This window comes from Seriola aureovittata, chromosome 6 (assembly GCF_021018895.1).
Source record: "Seriola aureovittata isolate HTS-2021-v1 ecotype China chromosome 6, ASM2101889v1, whole genome shotgun sequence".
NCBI classification, from domain to species: domain Eukaryota; kingdom Metazoa; phylum Chordata; class Actinopteri; order Carangiformes; family Carangidae; genus Seriola; species Seriola aureovittata.
The window spans coordinates 9,839,834-9,858,319 of NC_079369.1; the positions used below are offsets into that span (position 1 = coordinate 9,839,834).

At 40.4% G+C, this 18,486-nt stretch overlaps 2 protein-coding genes across 4 annotated transcripts in view; one reads left to right on the top strand and one right to left on the bottom strand.

Moving 5' to 3' along the window:
- The window catches only part of LOC130171119 (zinc finger protein GLIS3), a 72,545-nt gene extending 63,226 nt beyond the window's left edge, over window positions 1-9,319 (bottom strand). Inside the window, exons 1-2 of one of the 3 annotated variants that reach the window (XM_056378961.1) lie at window positions 8,205-9,319; window positions 7,716-8,042 (exon numbers count right to left, since the gene is read on the bottom strand). In XM_056378961.1, the coding sequence (XP_056234936.1) occupies window positions 7,716-7,995 (280 nt within the window). In that variant the 5' untranslated portion in view covers window positions 7,996-8,042; window positions 8,205-9,319. The other 2 variants (XM_056378960.1, XM_056378962.1) reach the window with 2 other exon arrangements.
- A 4,206-nt stretch (window positions 9,320-13,525) lies between these two features.
- On the top strand, window positions 13,526-16,277 carry dio1 (iodothyronine deiodinase 1). Its single transcript, XM_056378926.1, has 4 exons — window positions 13,526-14,000; window positions 14,084-14,227; window positions 14,856-15,055; window positions 15,425-16,277. The coding sequence occupies exons 1-4, from the start codon at window positions 13,664-13,666 to the stop codon at window positions 15,488-15,490; spliced, it is 747 nt and encodes a 248-aa protein (XP_056234901.1). The 5' UTR covers window positions 13,526-13,663; the 3' UTR covers window positions 15,491-16,277.
- The last annotated feature ends 2,209 nt before the right edge of the window (window positions 16,278-18,486 follow it).

Below are 18,486 nucleotides of genomic sequence, written 5' to 3' on the forward strand. Positions count from 1 at the left end.
TAGCAAGTTGTCATGCTCAGGGTTTGTGATTGATGTCAACCCACATCATTCAGAGACAAGCAAGAGAAAAGTGTTTTTTTCTCAAAAGCAACCTCCATTCTATCGTTCCTTTGTGTACTTATTAGTCCTGGTAAGCAAGTTAATACAGCACAGGGGCTGGACTGCATTGCACATGACTAGAGAATAAGTAATTCTTCCAGAACGCTGGGCTTCTATTAACGAGCACTAATAAAGTATATAAACTGCACTATTAGACTTTATAATGTCTTTCATAGTCCTCTGGGGCAGCGCCAGCCAATGGTGCAATGAGCTGACTGGGCACTGCCCCATAGAAGCTTCCTGGCAGAGACGGAGAGAGAACAAGAGAGAGGATAAAACTCAATCTTTTTGGCTGCTTTCTCCTCCGCTCTAATGAAGGCATTAAAACAGCCTCGGCTCGCATCATGTTTGCCCATTTGTTTTTGACCACTCGGTTGAAGCCAATGTTTGACTGGCTGGCTGATTAATCTCCATCATGACCAGCATTGTAAAAAGGGCCACTTCAGACACTATTTATGTTGAGCCATTTGAAACTGTAGCAGTTTTAAATGGTGATCTGTTTAAAAAGCTCTGATGCACACTTACCAACTATTACGTGTTGTGTATGTCTCACATCTTGATCACACTTAAAATGCGATAAAGTGCTGATAGTGCCCTTCTCTCTGGTGGGAAAGATGAAACAGCAGCTTCCTCATGATTGACTCAAATGACCAAAACTGCTCATTCACAGTCACACAATCTGTTTTCTTATTGCTTGTTTATGTGGGTCAGTAAAGCCCTAATCCTTATGGCCACATCTCTCTCTCTCTCTCTCCTTCTGTCTCTCTCTCTCCAGCTGACAGCTGTGAGGGCCCCATCAGCTCTCGGCCCCGCTCTGGCAGAGGCAGCGCAGCGGCGGACGGCCGTCTTAACTGCCACAGTCAGAGTGGAGCGGATTTTTCTTTGATGAAACACAGCAGCGTCGAGCCAAGAACAGCAAGTGGCACAGCTGAGATGTAAATCAAAAACCCACCCATGTGCTAAGTCATACACAGAGAAGTCTGCGAGCCGGAGTCGCTGCTGTCTGAAAATGCATGAGTAATGCAGACACTAAAGACATGCGGTCAGCTGTGGCATGCCTGTCCAGGCGAAAATAATCAAGAGACGAGAGAAGTCTCTCTATCTTTGCTGCAAACAGTTAAAAAGGTAAAAACAAGTCTGTTTTAATTCACAAGACCTGGCAGCGTAATCCCCTCATCAGCAAAAGTGTAGTGCGTGAAACTCTGAGTACTTCTCAAGGCAAGGTTTGGTTCTAAAAATACATTTTTATGATGATATATCTGAGCCAACTCTGCAGCTTTCTCTTGATTAAACTGAGGCCCAGAGCAAATTTCTTCTGGTATTCCAGAGATATTTCGACACTTACTCAAACCAGATCATATTTTTGCTGTGTGACTGTTTGGATTTCACTGGTAGAATGAATGTCAGAATGCCTTTGGTTACAGCGAGATGCCATAGTCATACCACACTGGTCACATAAGAATGAGAACATCTGACCCGACTGACACTGAGTATAGAAAGAGGGAGAAGGACAACAGGGAGACTACAGTGCTAAAGATTCTCATGATCATTTTTGCAATATCAGAGGACTACTTCAGAAGAAACAGTCACAATCTCTCATTAATCTCCTTCTCTTTCTTTGAATCCAACCACATTCAAGTTGATGCAGCACTCGTCTCTTCCTCTGCCACTTATCTCCTGTTTCCACACACGTCACGTGTATCCCTTGCCAAGTTTGATTGAGGTGATTCAGCCAAGCAGATGCCAGACCAGGGGTGTTCTCTCACTCTCCCTCTCTAGTGGCTGTGACTCAGGAAGCGCTCTCATTCCATTACCCAGCATTCCCTCCTCAACTTCTCAGCCAGACAGAGGTTTACGGGAATACCGCTGCAGAATCATCACCGGGCCTCGGCTTTATGAATCAATGGAACATGCTGCAAACATTACACCCTGCAACACCCTTCCCAGGCAGCACCCTCACATTTGCCCATAACTCACTGCTGAGCTCATACGAGACGCAAAAGACGTGGGCTGAGGCTCGCTCTTTGGCTCATGGGAATGTACTGACTGGTGAGAAACCTTGTGAAAAGAATGCTACTATTACTGTACTACTGCGATATGAATAAACATGCCCACATGTGTAGGTCCACATGAGTTAGGGTCAGGCAGAAATGCAGAAAGAGAGGATGTCTGGCTGTTTGTTTCGAGATTCCAAGTAAAATACAGCTGTGTACAAACCGACAAGGAAAACCAAAAAACGTTTTCACTATTTGGTTAAAAAAAAAAAAGCTCTTGGTCAACCTCGGCCGTGAAACTAAGTGAACTGCAAGTTCAATAAAAGGTCAAATCTGTTTAAGCAGCAGTGACAGCAAAATGTTTTCTCTGAGGGTTTCACAACATCTGGGTGGGAGAGCTGCCATAACCTGGCCCTGCTGCTACATCCTTTTGGCATATTGACCAACAGTGATGTTGAGATCTTCAGTTACTCTGTCAAACTCAAAGTTAACTCATTTCCTTAATAGAGAAGAGGTCCGCAGAGGTGGCAGAGATCCGGTCTATTGCTGACAATTCAGCAGAGAAAAAAAATATTTGTTCCAGATTAGAGACGTTTCAATGTCAGATTTTCACTACACGATTCTCGTGACCAAAATAATTCACAATAACAATATTATCACGATATTTATAGAAAATTAAAAACAATAATAACACTGCTATCAGTCAAATTCACCTTAAACTTTGTTTATTGTGTGTTTTGTCTCTTTGTTGGAAAATGAATTAGACTTAAAGTGTAGGGAGGTGGAGAAAGGCATCTCCCATCACAATATTATCATGTGTATTATGAACACAATATCAATATTTCATTCTTTAAATATCATAGTTATCATCAATACCAGTACATCGCAATACCCCTATTTTAGAAAAGGAAAGAATGATTATATTGTTATAATTCAAATTTTTATGGACAAGTGAAAATGTGAGAGTGGCACAAAGCCAACATTTTAGTTTATGGTGTATCTGATGATTCGACTATGCAAACGATAATTCATTTTCAGCTTTGCTTGAGTATAATTAAAAATACAATAATTCCAAAAATTAGCATTTACTAAAGAAGATTAGTTTGGGCATCAAGGTTGCTGTTTCATTCTCTCTCACACACACACACACACACACACACACACACACACACACACACACACACACACACACACACACACACACACACACACACACACACACACTATAAAAACAGACAATACACTACACTACAGAAAATGTATGCTTGATTTAAGCTTGAACCTTCTACCAAATGACAGAAGCTCATATTCATTCTAAAGAAAATGACAAGGGTCAGCCATATTGGCTTGATTAACAGTTTCTTCCTCAAATATTTCCTGTAAAGATGTTGCTGGCGCAAAAATACCTTTTATTTTCCCCTGCTGTTCTCATCACATTCTGGACATGAAATTTTAATTTCACAGTGAGATTGCCAAACCAGACAGTGACGCCATAGAGAATTACTGATTCAGTAGTCACCCTGGAGAAGACCATGATTATAATGCTCTCATTTAATCCACACAGCCTAAATTTGCATAGAGTTTAAATACTGACCGATTCAAGATCAGACAAATTTAACACGGATACAAAATATTTGCACTGTGTCACCTGCTCAATCATTTCCCCCAGGTGATCAATCCATCCGTTGGCGATAAATATTCTAAAGATTTTGGATCTAATACCATCTCTTTGGTCTTTTCAAGAGGAAAAACCGTTTAGCCACCGCTAAAGAAACCGATTTATATACACTGCTGTCACACCCCTGATTCAGGAAAGTTGGTGTTATAATTTCACAATGAGACAAGTCAAAACCAAAACCAAAAAAATGACTGAAATCCAAGATGAATAAACAATAGGATCTGTGCATACATCAAACCCAAATATAAAGCAATTATAAGCCTGAAGTCCAAGGTCATTTAAGAAATTCAAAACCCCATGAAACAGCTGAAGCAAACATTTTCCCGGAATTATAGCTGTATAAACATTTTACGTGACACAAATCTTAAGATTTATTTCGAGGAAACTATCCAAAAAAGGCTGATATTTAAAATGTGAACAGCGGTTCCCTTGTAGGTTAGGCTGCGTACCATATTTTACTGGTTTCAATGAGATGTTGAAGATGAGAACTATATGTATATTTTCAGAGCATTTAGAACAATTAGCACATCAGTGACTTTTTTACGAAGAGAAATTATCCAGGGTTTTAACGTGACAGTGAAATCCATGCCATGTAATTTTTCTTGTCTTCTTTCTATAAAAAAATAAAAATAAATAGACCACATAGTTTGATTAGAATAACTGACTTAAGAAAAAGCAGTTAATGTGTTCCTCTGTGCACTGAACCAGAACTATTCACAGGCTACTGGGAAGCTGTCATTAAGTGTTTGACACAGCAGCGGCTCAGAGTGAGCTGTAATGGTCGGTTGTTTCTCATAACAGTCAGATTATCACCCTGCAGTCTGACGTCTACAAATGCTGCTGCGGAAAAACACAGGAAACTAAGTCAGTTTGAGAGAATTCAGCCTCAGTGCCAGTGCCACTTCACCACAAAAACGTGTGTGCGCATAGATTTATTTATATATATATGTGTGTCTGTGTGTGTGTATGTGTGTGTGTGTGTGTGTGTGTGTGTGTGTGTGTGTGTGTGTGTGTGTGTGTGTGTGTGTGCATAGCGTACGCTGGCACAATGTCAAAAAGTATTAGAAATGGATGCTAGTGGGTTTGTGTCCTTGCATACAGGTGTGTGTGCTCCATGTATAAAGACTATATGTGGAGACTTCTAGAAAACATGCCACACAATGACGTGCGTTAGCAAAACACAGCGGGGAATAGTCAAAGAAATGTAAAAAGTACCAACAATGATCAAATCCAAAAGTCCATTACTCATCTCTTTACAGGCTGAATCAACAGACAGACCTCTGCATTTATCTGAGAGAGGGAGTGTGAGACTCCAGCACCCTCCTCTAACTCAAACATTTTCCTCAAATAAGCTCACAGACTCGGCAGCATCGTCCCAGCCAGGAGAAACGTTAGTAAGGTATCAAATGATGCTAGAGTACACACTTCATTCAAACCTGATATTCTTTTTCAAGAGGGGTCAAGTGTTTTTCTTTGCAAGCTAAATATTTTCTTTGCTGGTGGGCACTAATATTTATAGCACATCTATATACTCGCAGTGTTAGGATGATCCGCGGCTGTTCCACTCACAGGGAGCAACGCACATGGTTTCCAAACCTACGCACCAGGTGTGACATAAGCCACTGTGATTTGTGCGTCATTCAACTTGTTACAAAAAAAAAAAAAAAAACAGCAATTTTCCTTGAATTCAAGCTGGGAATGGCTTTTAAAATGCAAAAAGGAGGTCGCATAGAAACGTTTGCATTTAGGATCCCAGGTGCATAAGAACAGAATCCCAGTCTGTATCGACCTGAACAGAAATGATGCCCCACCACACAACGTCACTTCAATCTTACACTCTGTAACTCACTCATTCATTATTAACTTATTGTCCTAAATCTGTTTCTCCCTCCCCTATTTACGACTTTATTTGAACACTTGTAAACAAACATGTATCAAATTACTTATTCAATTAAGAAAAAAAAAACAAAAAAAAACAGCAAAGCAGTTCTGAATGCAAATGTCTCATAGTTCTGCTCGGAAACAGCACAGTTTCCCTATTAGATGAAACATCAGCAGAGGACAATATTTTATAATTTTTTATCACTGAGTAATCCTTCACATTTTGCAATCACAGGGAACATGTTAGAGGTCAGAAATCTCCCGTCTGAGGTAAGTTCTTCTCCCTACCGTCTCACTTCCCTCAGGATAAATATTACAGTCTGTGTTTGTTCAGAAATTCTTTTCAGTATAAATCTAAAGTAATGGTTGAGAACGTAGTTTAAACTCTAGCTCTGTCCCCGAATGGGAGTGTGTAATACGATCAGCCTGAAATGAGGCACGATACAAAAGACTGATGAGTACTGAGATCACTTTCATACTCAGCAAAAAGAGACTATAAAACAACAGAGAAATGCCTGGAAGACAGCACATATTCATATAGGATACAGGCAGCAACAATAGCAGTACAAGTCGAGCCCAATGAAACTTTTTATTACTCAAATATAACTGCAAAAAAATGTGAAAATAAATTACTGCCAAATCATGAAACCCATTTAGCTGAATCAATAAGGAAATAGTTGTTGGGTTATGTTTTTTTTTTGCTCTCCAGAAAACTATTTTAATTCATAAACCCACAAGATGCTGAAGTTATTAAAAATATCACTCAGCTGCCTCACTGAGTCAGAGCAAAACAAACGGACATGTATGCGTCTGCTTCAGACTTAATCTGCACAACATAATCCACAAACACATAACACATCTTGCATTCCCACAATTTACGGGAAGCGAGTTCAAAAGCGTTGCAAAGACAATGAGACGATTCATTCTGGTACGAGGATGCTGGGGATGGAGGGCTGAGGGCACAACTGTGCTCCAAGAGAACTCATAAATGCTGAGAGACACATTCAGCAGACATATGGTTTGTGTTTAGCAAGAAGAAACAATAATCAAATCCGTTGATCCTCTTCTTGCTGCAAGGATGATTGCTAATATAAAAGTCTGTTCCGTCTAATCATAATTTAGGATGGGGCTGTAATTACCTCCGCCCTCTCACAACAACACTCTGTCTAAACAGGATGGAGCAGGCTTCCACAGAGACTGAAGAGCCCAATTTCCACTCTGAATGCTATCTGTATGACAGTGCTCATTTCATCTATGTAATTGTTGTTTTAAAGTTTTCGCTTTCACTGATGAGCCCATGTCAAAGTTTATTTTATTTTTTCAAAAAGGCACTGAATGAGATTTAAAAAGCAAATTTGAGCACTCCGATTTAAAATGTCACTCAAGTATTTTTTTTTTTTTAAATTAAGAGCAAAAGTTGAGAACAAACATTTCCCAATTCATTCATTCATGAAAGTATTGTTTCAAACCGTCAAAAGCTTGAAGCTGCCACAGTGTTCCACATTCAGCTAAATGAGCCAACATCACACTAATCCTCCCATGACCTAAAGGCTGTCATGCCTTGTTAACATCCACAGGAAACGCACGTTTGCTTGGCAGTTACTCCACATACTGCACATCACTTCGCATGGCCTTCATGTGCAATAGACACTTTGATTGTGGTGGTAATTTATGAATTGGCCAAGGATCCAAGTGAGTTCTGGGTTTGATTAACAGACCTAATCCACAACTGCAAACAGGGTTCTCAACACAAAGGCACAGTACAGCTGCATCAAAGGATGCGCTAGAGGAGCCATATGGAAGCTGCATAATTTCACATGATGGCTTTTAACAAATCTCAAATAACCTGGAAACTGATAATTGGTGGAACTGGCAAGACTGAGGCAGCTGCTGTTTGACTGGATTTGTTACTGTTATCCTCATAGTTTGCTTTAATAAGAGGCAATTATATTATTACATCAAATGTTGTTATAATTTTTCCACCACATCCAGAAATTTGATCAACTTCGTGACCACCTCAGTAGCATCAATTACGCTCACATTAAAGGACGTGCAGGGCCTACCTTGCATGGGCGGGAGAGAGAAGCACGAACGCGGAGTTTTGGCTGACAGATGCGCTTTTTGCTCGGACGCGATGAGTCGCTTCGGGCTGGCGCAGTTCATGTGAGTCGGGGTGTCATGGGGGCTCCGGCAAATCTGAGACGCAAAACCACCGCTCCCGGCTCGCCGCGCACAGATGTCCGCCTTGCTGCCGTACACGGAGAGCGTCAGGCCGGTGAAGTCCGTGAAATTCGGGGTCTGACAGTGGCTGACCATCCCGAACAGCGCTGAGGAGTTCTGCATTGATGCCTCGGCTTGCCCATGCAGTGTGTAGCCGCTGCTCACATTACCTGCTGCACAGGAAAATAGATAAATGACTGCAAAATGTATAAACAACGCCGAGACACCTTAAGTCCGTGCCACAGAGCGTGATAACGGGCATTCATTTGAACAGGAAGAATGAACACATTGGACAAAAAGCAATTAAACTTCAGGGATTTGGCAACACCTACCTTGTCCGATGAGCCTATAAGGAGCAGGAAACGTCTAATTGCGCACATCAGCATGTTTATCAAACACGAGGGGGAGGCATTTGCAAGCCTGATCGATAGCATCCTCTCAGTGAGGATCAGTCTTCAGCATCCCATGCGTCTCCCTCCCCACTTCTCTCTCTCTCTCTCTCTCTGAGATTGACACCCGATAGCTCCGCTGCTCTGCAGAACTCGGGCGCACCAATGAAGACTGTGTCCGTGTTTCTGTGGGAGGATAAGATCTGGATCAAGACGGCTGTGTTGCCGTAAATCTGAGCTTGGATGTAAAAGTTTGCGAGTGGCCGCATGTGCGTATATGACCCCGTATGCTCTCAGCCATAATGCATCCAGTGACAGGTGACATGTAGATTAATGTGCCAGTCATTGAAAAACTGGATGTAAAAAATGTAGTGCAACGGGTCATTCAACCACGGTCCAAACTTTGGCTACAGTGCGTCCACACCCCATTACACCACAACAGTGCAATGTAATTAAACAACGGTCAGCTTCAGTGTTTTATGATGCATATTGTAAGTTTAGTGAAAAAATTATAGTAATTATGGTAATATAATAAAATGTTGGCATCTTCTAGACTTTCATATACTGCGATTTGTGAGCAATGCAACCTGTGCAGCCAGGATTCAGTAATATTGCAGATGTCCGTAGTTTATGTGATGTCACTATTTGTGAGCTTGTGGCTTAATGATTGTTTGATGCAAGTGCAGATCGATGTGAGAATGAGACACACATGTGCTTCCCTCCTGGAAACCTGAATGAAAACGTGAAATTAACAGTTTTTTTTTTTTAATCCAATAGAGAAGCACTCTGATTATTGTGAATTATTATTTGTATGTAGGATCTTGGTTTATTAACTTTGACTGACTTTTTGAGTAAGTATGTAAGTTGGAAAAACAATGGTGTAAGATGATAGTGAATAAATAATTATACAGAAATCTTGTGAAGAAGATTGGATGTAAAATTAATCTCTTAGTAATAGATCAAAGTATTGGATTTCATAAGGAAAAACTGGACAGAAATAAATAGATACAGAAAGAAAGAAAGAAAAATAGCATTGCAAGTCTTCCCAAAATCTATGATTCCGCATTAAATTGTTCTTTCCTGACCCAGTCTTGAGAGAAGTGCTTTTCATAAAGAACAGCGTTTCTATTTGGGAAATGCTATTCTACAGCGCCATCTGGTGGCCTTTACATAAAAGCCAAAAATCCTAACTGGGTCACAGTTGACACAGAGAGAGACGGCTCCACTTGGTTTTTAACTGCATACACAATGCCGAGTGGAGCAAGTGAGTTTATCAGTGTTGTGGAAACCGTGTGACTGGGTGCGCTTGTTTGCCTGACGGTTCAGTTGGACATGTGGCTGTACGAATGCGGAAATGCGTGACAGGAATTACTGGACCTGATGCTGCCTTTACGTGCTGTTGGAAATACAATGAATGCAAATGAACATGAGCGACCAAAGTTTCAAGGATGTGCCCTACAGCAGCCCACAGACAGAAAGAGAGTGAAAGAGCACTTAAGTCTATTGGTTAATGACATGTAGGCCTATATTATAGGCTATATAAATACATGTTCCCTCACTGTAACTTTTCGTTCAAACTTGAATTATTTCTATAACAAAACCCCAAAAACTAATACTGGTTTAAAACTAGTGGCCTGGATGTGATTGTAATTTCTAAATTCTGATTTCAAGTCAGTTACAACTTGTATTGCCTGGTTGTTTAATTGGGTGGCGACTGATGGCAAACTGATCAATAAAGAAAGACTGCCTCCATGAAATAAAATGTAGGCTCTTGTTGAAATATTGTTGTATCACTTTAGAAAATCTAGAGCCATCATAGTGACTGTCACATGCAGGCGTATAGTTTTAGTAATTTCAGTATAGTCTTTTTCAGAAGCCCTCTGTTACATGCAGCAGGATTTTCGTCGGCTTTTCCCAATTCCCTTTTCTTGCATGTTTCCTCTCCCTTAATTGTCACCTATCTGGTAGAAAGTAACCTGCCGGTGGGAAGAAATATGTGCAAACTAATCCACTCTAGGCCCTGAGGCATAAATGAGCTGTGGATCACTTGTGTGGATTCGTTCTCCCCCAGTTCTTCCCATTCTTTGTGCATTAAGAGAGAACACAGAATACAAAAGGCATGTTGATTATATCTTCACCTAGAGCCACAGAAACAACAAATTCACTGCCTTTAGTTTTACTGTTTGTCTTAACCGACAGTGAACGTATCAGATGTGCAGTATAGGAGGAAAAATGTTTATATTTCTATGGTAAAATATTTACCATTAACTGACAATGACACGCCAGTGACGATGTAGAATCCTGCATTTTCCAGCCTCAGTGTTGTTAATCTTCCTGGTTCATAGTCTGGACTGTAGTTGGGAAGCAGGGGGGAACTTCGGTCTTGAGGAGTCTAGTATTTATTTACTGACAAACATCCTAAAGTGCACATGCATCACAGTGCTACATTCACAGCTACACTGCTAATTAAATAGCTAACTCTCTGCTCCAGTCGCTAGCTTAACCGCTCTCTCTTTCTCGCCTGCTATGTAAACAAACCACGTACGTAGCTTTTCCTAAAAGGAGCTGCTTTACTCCTGTAACAATATTCTGTATCAAACTTCTCTAACTCGCTTCAGATCTTGCACAGAGATGAGAAATCAGTGTAAATTGCTCTCAAAACTGGGACATTTGCCTGCAACTGCTGCCTCTTAGGGCTTAATAAGCAAGTTTAGTTTTCCACACACGTCTGCGCTTGCGCATGATGCATGCGATGTCATTACGGATCTAAGAACGGAAGCTGAGTCAAGGACAGTTTGACAAGCACACTTTGATTATCTCTAACCTAATCACCAATGCGCAAACGATCAGCTAGGTACAACAGCTGGAAGTCAAGCTAGTTTGCAGGGGCAAAACCCCGCTGCCACAGGTGGGCAGTCAGGTACATGATGGATGCAAACAGACAGGACGCTGTTGTGAGGTCAGACGTAAAGAGAGACATCGCTTCCACTTCAATATGTCTTAATTGATGTCTATTTTTGGCTTTAACTTGGGCTACAATTGTAGTCAACGGATCAACTTTACAAGCGGCAGTTTTCTCTACTTCACACTTCGTCCGCTTCACAACAATAACACTTCCTGTCTCTAGGTCACATGTCGCTAAACTAACCAATCAGAGGCGAGGAGGATTTGGACTGAGGTAAATAATAAATATTAGAATGACTATTAGCTCATATTATCCTTAAAGTCCAAGTCCATTATGGTTAAGAGGCCTTGCAACAAAACATGGAGAAATGTTACTCAAATCCACTCTTTTCTTTCATTTGAAAAAGCACAACAGCGCAACTTAACACACAATAAATGTGAAAACTGTAAACTCTCTGAGCACTTAATTAGGAACACCTGCTTATTCATGCAATTATCCAATCAGCCAATAATGCATAGAATCATGCAGATACAGGCAGGAGCTTCAGTTTTCATGCACAACAATCTCTAGAGTTTGCTCGGAATGGTGTGAAAAATAAAAAACATCCAATAAGCAAGATGGAAACACCTTGTTGATGAGAGAGGCCAGAGGTGAATGTTCAGACTGGTTAGCGCCGACACAAAGGCTATGGTAACTCAGATAATCACTGAATTAACAGAATGCACAACATCTTGAACCTTGAGGTGGATGGGCTACAACAACAAAAGACCACGTCGGGTTTCACCTGTCAGTCAAGAACAGAAATCTGAGGCTGCAGTGGGCACAGGCTCACCAAAACTGGACAGTTGAAGACTGGAAAATTTAGCCTAGTCTGATGAATCTGAATTTCTCACTGAGGCAGAAGACAGTCGTTAACAGCATGAATCCATGGACTTAACCTGCCTTGTGTCAACAGTCCAGGCTGCTGGTGGTGGTGTAATGATGTAGGGAATGCTTTCTTGCCACACTTTGGGCTCATTAATACCAATCAATCATGGTTTGAATACCACACACAATTTGAGTACTGTTACTGACCATGTGCATCACTTAATGGCCACAATTTACCATCGTCCTTTGGCTATTTCCTGCAGGATAATGCATCATGTCACAAAGGAAAAGTTGTCTCAAACTGGTTTCACGAACATGACAGTGAGTTCAGTTCAGTGCACTTCAGTGACCTTCCCAGTCATCAGATCTGAATCTGGTGACTGAGGACATTCATGCTGCCAATCTACAGATTGGCAGCATGAATGTGCAGCTGACAGATCTGCAAAAATGATGTGATGCAGTCATGTTAACATGGACCAGAATCTCAAAGGAATCTTTTTCAACTTGTGGCAAAGGGAGACCTTACCCGTCCCGTTCTTAATAAAGTGCTCAGTAAATTTATATGGTCTACATTCCCTGACTTCTGAAAATTCATTTGATGTTCATTACATCACGGATGACCATGATGGGGTGGTGAGACCATGACGCAGTCTAACAGCCCTATAACAGAAAATGTTAACAAATTTCTACATTAAAATACACACATAATTAAATCACAGTCATGGGATACATGTGCCAGATTTTATTATTTTATTATTAAGTAATTTATGAGAAAGCAACTGCAAAGCAGAGAGGCAGAGAGCTGATTTAAAGAGACCGTCTTGCAATGTGATCACTCCAGCTGCCATGACCGTCAACATGTTGACGTTCAGTACTCAGAAGTTATTATGACATTATTACAACATTTTTACATAACTACTAAATAGTCATTACTACATCATTACTACATTATTACATGAGCATTCAGTAGTTATTACTACATTATTGAATGAATACTCAGTTATTGCTACATTATTACATGAGGACTAAGTACTCATGGATAGGACCACACCCAACTTTGAACTCTGTCTTAATTTTTATGTCAACTGCACACCTGTTAAGTTTCGTTTCTGTATTGTGCAGGTTGTCCACAGACAGAAACCCTTGAAGATGCGAGTATAAGTATAAGAGAAAAAAAACTCCCAAAGTTTGCATAGGAAGCGCAATCTGAGAGACTCTGGGTGCTCAGGCGACACATGGAGCTGATTAACTTCTGGTGAAAGACTGTTCTTGAAAATGTAATGCCATTTTTACTTTTGCCAGGGAAGCTGATGATGCTCTGTGTGGTATATGGCTATTTCTCTTCCTAAAGGGATTTCCAAATGTACAGTACTGGGAGGTCAGGGAGGACGTAGGAAAGGATCGAGGAGACATTTCTAGGAAACGGAACACATAGTCACTTTGCTGGGCAACTAAAGCGCTCGACAAAAGTATTTTTGCAGTATAGAAAGTACGAGCTCACGGAAAGGCCTTGAAGGCAGCTGTTATCAAACATGAGCCGAGTGGGCGGTAACCGACATGTTTAACAATCAAATGACAGTTTTGCCAGAGAGGCAAGGAGAGAACGGGACTTCACCATCAAGGAGCAAGTATGTTTCTGCAAAAACTGCTGCTCTATTTTTCGACAGCATGCGTGTTTTGCTACATGATAGCACTCAATATCATAGTCAGGATTATGCATTTTGTTTCACCAAGCCTCACAAAGAAGCAAATCCTCAGAATGGGTGAAAAAATCACCATGACCCAGAATCCCAACTTTAAGTATGAAGATTGGGGACCGACGTTTAAATCATTCAAATTCATCAAAACCGCATCTCTGCACATGTGGCTGTCCCTCGGACAAGAAGCGTTTGTGGGAGAAGAAGCTCCGGACTCACCTGTTGTCACCATGGACGGAGATAAAACAAGTGTTTGCAAGTTCTTGAAAGGTGCGTCTTGTAGATTCACGTTTTCCTGCTTCGGTCCACTAGTATCTTATGATCCTAAATCTAAGCTTTATTTTTCTCGGCAGACAACAGACCGCTGGTGCTGAGTTTTGGAAGTTGCACCTGACCCCCGTTTATGTACAAACTTGATGAGTTCAAGCAACTCGTCAAGGACTTCAGCGATGTGGCTGACTTTCTGGTGGTCTACATCGCCGAGGCACATTCAACAGGTGAGTGGAAGTCACCAGGTGAAGTCATTATAATCATGATTTTTATCGGAGGAGAAACAGTAGTAAAAATCTAAAATCTCTAAAGTGAAAGTCAAGACGGGAAGAAAGAAAACAAACTTTATTTATAAGGACTTTCCTGAAAGTGCACATTTGACAAGAATAAACTCTTGAAAGTTTTGGAAATGGATGTGTTAAAAGTACCCTGAAATATACAGTATAATCTACATGTGTCATGGGCCTTCAGCTCTTTACATCCCCATTAAATTCAAAATGCATCAGTTTATGCTTTTAAAATTTCCAAGAATAAATCACTTGTTAAAATGAGTTAAAAGTCTTCTCTTGACTCATATCATCATATTTTACCAAAACAGTCTGATGTTGAGTGTTTGAGTTCACAAAAAAAAGTTAAAAAAAATTCACTATAGAAAACAGTCCCTGAAATCTGCGACCAGGCAGTAACATTACCATGTTCTGGGCTGCATTCACCTTTATAAAACCACTTTAACTCTCGATGCAGGAATGTTCTTATGCAACAACCATTGAACAGAATGTATTATACACACCTCAACTTTGATTTACTACCCTCAGTGTTACTCCAGTGAAATCACATTCTTTATCTCTGTCTCAGATGGTTGGGCCTTTACCAACAACATTGACATCAACCGCCACCGGAGCTTGGAGGACAGGCTGTCTGCAGCACAAATCCTGGTTCAAAAGGAGCCCCTGTGTCCGGTGGTTGTGGATGAAATGAATGATGTCACTGCCATAAAGTATGGCGCTTTGCCCGAGAGGCTTTATGTGCTACAGGCTGGGAAAGTCGTCTACAAGGTGAGAACTGTGCACCACTGACACCAAGACAAATTCTTGCACTTTCATTTTATGTGCTCCTGATTGATAAGTTTCCAGGAAAAATGACAGGAAATTCCTTTCACTCCACTCTTTGCTCTTCTCATGCAAGAAGTAAGAACAGCGTTATGGGGCTATAGTCACTGCACTGAGCCTACTCACGCTATCGCGTGGGGAGGAGCAGTAAAAGAAACAGACGCAGTACTCAAATTCTTGGCATGAAGCCAGTCTCGTGTTAGACGTGCCAGAAAAGTTTCTGGTATCATATCTTGATTTATTTTTTATGATTCTAACAAAACCAAAAATCAAAATCAAAATGTTCGTTAACATTCCTCGCTCTGTGTTCCCTAGGGGGGCATGGGGCCTTGGGGCTACAATCCAATGGAAGTGCGTTCATTCCTGGAGAAGATGAAATAAGAAGATTGTTAATTCAAGTCAAGGCATGTAGCAATCATCTAACCAGTCTTATAATGGACGGAGATCTCTGTGTTCAGTAGGGAATGGGAAGGGTGGAGGGGTGTTAACATTTTACATCAACACGATATATTACTGATCCTTTCCTTTCTTTTTTTTTTACACCACTCAATACACTGCCACATCTACATGTGGTTCTATAGCTGTTCTCCATTTCTCATATGAACCAGTGCATGAGTAGATAAATATTGCAACCCCTCCAAACATGCACTAACAATGCCTCCAGACTCTCCTGCACCCTGAAAACTGACCTCAGCTGTCGACCCCTGGCCTTGAACTCACGTCTCAGTGTTTCTTAGTGACGACTACAGATTAAACCACAGGCTTCTGTAGCCAGATGAAATGAAACACAGAGAGATGGTCAACTCAGAGTTTGTGTTTGAGGTATCATAACATACAGGAGATGTTGTGTGTCTCTATGTGTTTGTGTGTGTATTTTTTTCACTTAAGTTGTCTTAATTCTAAAGTTTGCTTGAAGTTTAAAGACAAATCCTGAAGATTGAAGTCAGTGAAAGCATTTTTTTCCATGATATATGTCTATAAATGCTCCAAGGTAATTCAACAGGAGGCTGCTTTTCTACATGATGATTACAGTGCAAACCTCTGGTAACTGTAGTTTGATAAAAGATCACTTAAAGTAGGTTTTCTTTGAATGACTGGACACATTTAATGTACAATAAGCTCTGTCTACAACAAGTCTTGTATCAGAATAAATTTGCTTTTCACTGTGGTTTCATTCAGGAATGTTTGAATTTTAATATACTAAAAAAACAAACTGTCTTATGTTGGCTAGATTATCATCCATCTCATTATGTTCATGAATGATCCAAATTGTTGCTTTCACAGTAAATAATTAAAATGAGAAGCATCAGAACTGTGTGTAAGCTATTGTTTGCCACACATCTGTAGTTAGTGGTAGTCGCTGTGATTAATCCTCTCTCCCCCCCGACCCATTCAGACAGAACAAGATTGTCTGCGAAGCTACAGAGGTCTTCATATGTAGATCATGGTTCTTCACAGAAATTGGCTGCAGGTCTTTAATGTTGACACACACACGGCAGTCTCCCACCATGTGAGGATCTGACTGTTGTTTGCTGTCTGGTCTGGATGTGATAGACGGTAAACATACTGTACTGTATGTCTGTTCTGCAAGTTCAACGAAGCCACTGCGCACACGTACATGCATGTGAGTTGTGTAGTGTGGCATGAGTTAATACCTAACTGTGTCACCTTTGCACACGGATTGATTTTGGCTTGGATTATGTGTGGAGAAAATGTCACTCTCACTACAAAACTGCTTCTGTGTTAATTTAATTCTTCGAAAGTGTTACATAACAGTGTGTCTGTCTGTCTCTCTAAGTCTGTGGAAGTGGTGAATGAGCACAAAATGGCCCGAACTGTATTGAAAATGGAAAGTACTGCTGATTGCTACACTCAATGAGATTAATTTCTCTAATTTCCCTCAAGGGAAGACTAATTAGACTCCCAACTGTTTGACAGTATTTTTATAATCTGATTCATTGGCCCTTCTCTTGTCTTTGTTAAAGTTTTTGCTGCTTCTTCTCCACATTAACAGCACATTAATATTACATTTGCTCATGTATTTGGGTACATTTTAATGTTAGTTCTCCTATAATATTTTAATGATCCAAGCAATAAAACAGCAGCATTGACACAAATGTGTGCCTTGGCTTTTTTGACTTGTGTAAAACTGACTATAAAAGTAAACCCTGCTGAAAAAAAAAAAAAGTCATATGTTAATACCATAGCTCATGGTTACAAGTTTACTGCATGGATATGGCAGTGAACAAAGTAGTTTTGTGTCGCTAAGCTTTCATAACATTAACTGTGTGGATCTGAAGTTGGAGAGGTTTGGCTCCTGCCCAGCCAGGCCACATCCTGTGGAGACCAGCCAGCAGCAGTTCAGCCTCGTTTCCTATTGTTAGACAGGAACCAGAACACAGCAAGTTCCTCCCAACCATCTACTTTTCTTAAGATTTACGTCTGAATCATAAAATAAAAGCCGAAGTCTTAATGTACAGCAAGTTCAGGGAGTGTAAATGTTGTATCGACTGCTTATGTAGTCCACCAGAGGGCAATGTGAAGCCATTTTTTCTCCAAAAGGAGAAGAGACATGAAAAACATGAGGCTGTTTTTCATTCTGACCATTCCTATACTTTGGAGTGATCCCTCCTAAGTCAGTCATTTTATTTCTGCCTATTTTTATGCATTGGCTGCACCATGTTAAATCTGTGGTTTATTATCTTGATCAGACTTACCATCAAGACAAGATACTCATTATCTAAAGGAAGTGGACCTTTCATAGTAAAAGTTTCTTTTCTTTATGAAAGGCAGATTACAGTCAGAGTACCGATTTAGGACACTTTATATTGGCTGTTCTGTTAGGATTAATAATCTGGATTTGAGCAAAGACAAAAAAGGGGAATAGGAGCACAATGAGTGAGGCATATTATTGGGACTATAACTTTAGTATGGATTTTCATTGTCCATTTTGTCAGGTCTATTTGGGGATTTTACATTTACTTCCAATAACAAGACAAGAACAGTCTATTAAAATCCCAACATGGTGGACATACTGTATAGTCTAAGTATGCTAACTGTATCTAATTTAATCATGGACAAATCCAAAAAGCAAACCTGTGTCCTCAACACAGATCTCAGATTGTCATATAAATACTTAAGTTTCAAAGAGTTAAACTATTCAATATTTCACAAATAATCCATACAAAAATTAGAAAAAAGTCCCCAAAAAAAGGAAAGAAATGTCTGTAAAACATTTCTTTTGTCCTATCACATTGATCAACGTGTGATCCGTCAGATTTAACCTCCAGGTTGGGAACCAGTGTCCCTTTCTGTATCCTTTCTGGTGTCACAGCAAGTTCAGGCCAACCTGCAGAGGGTTTCCTCTGCCAAAGACT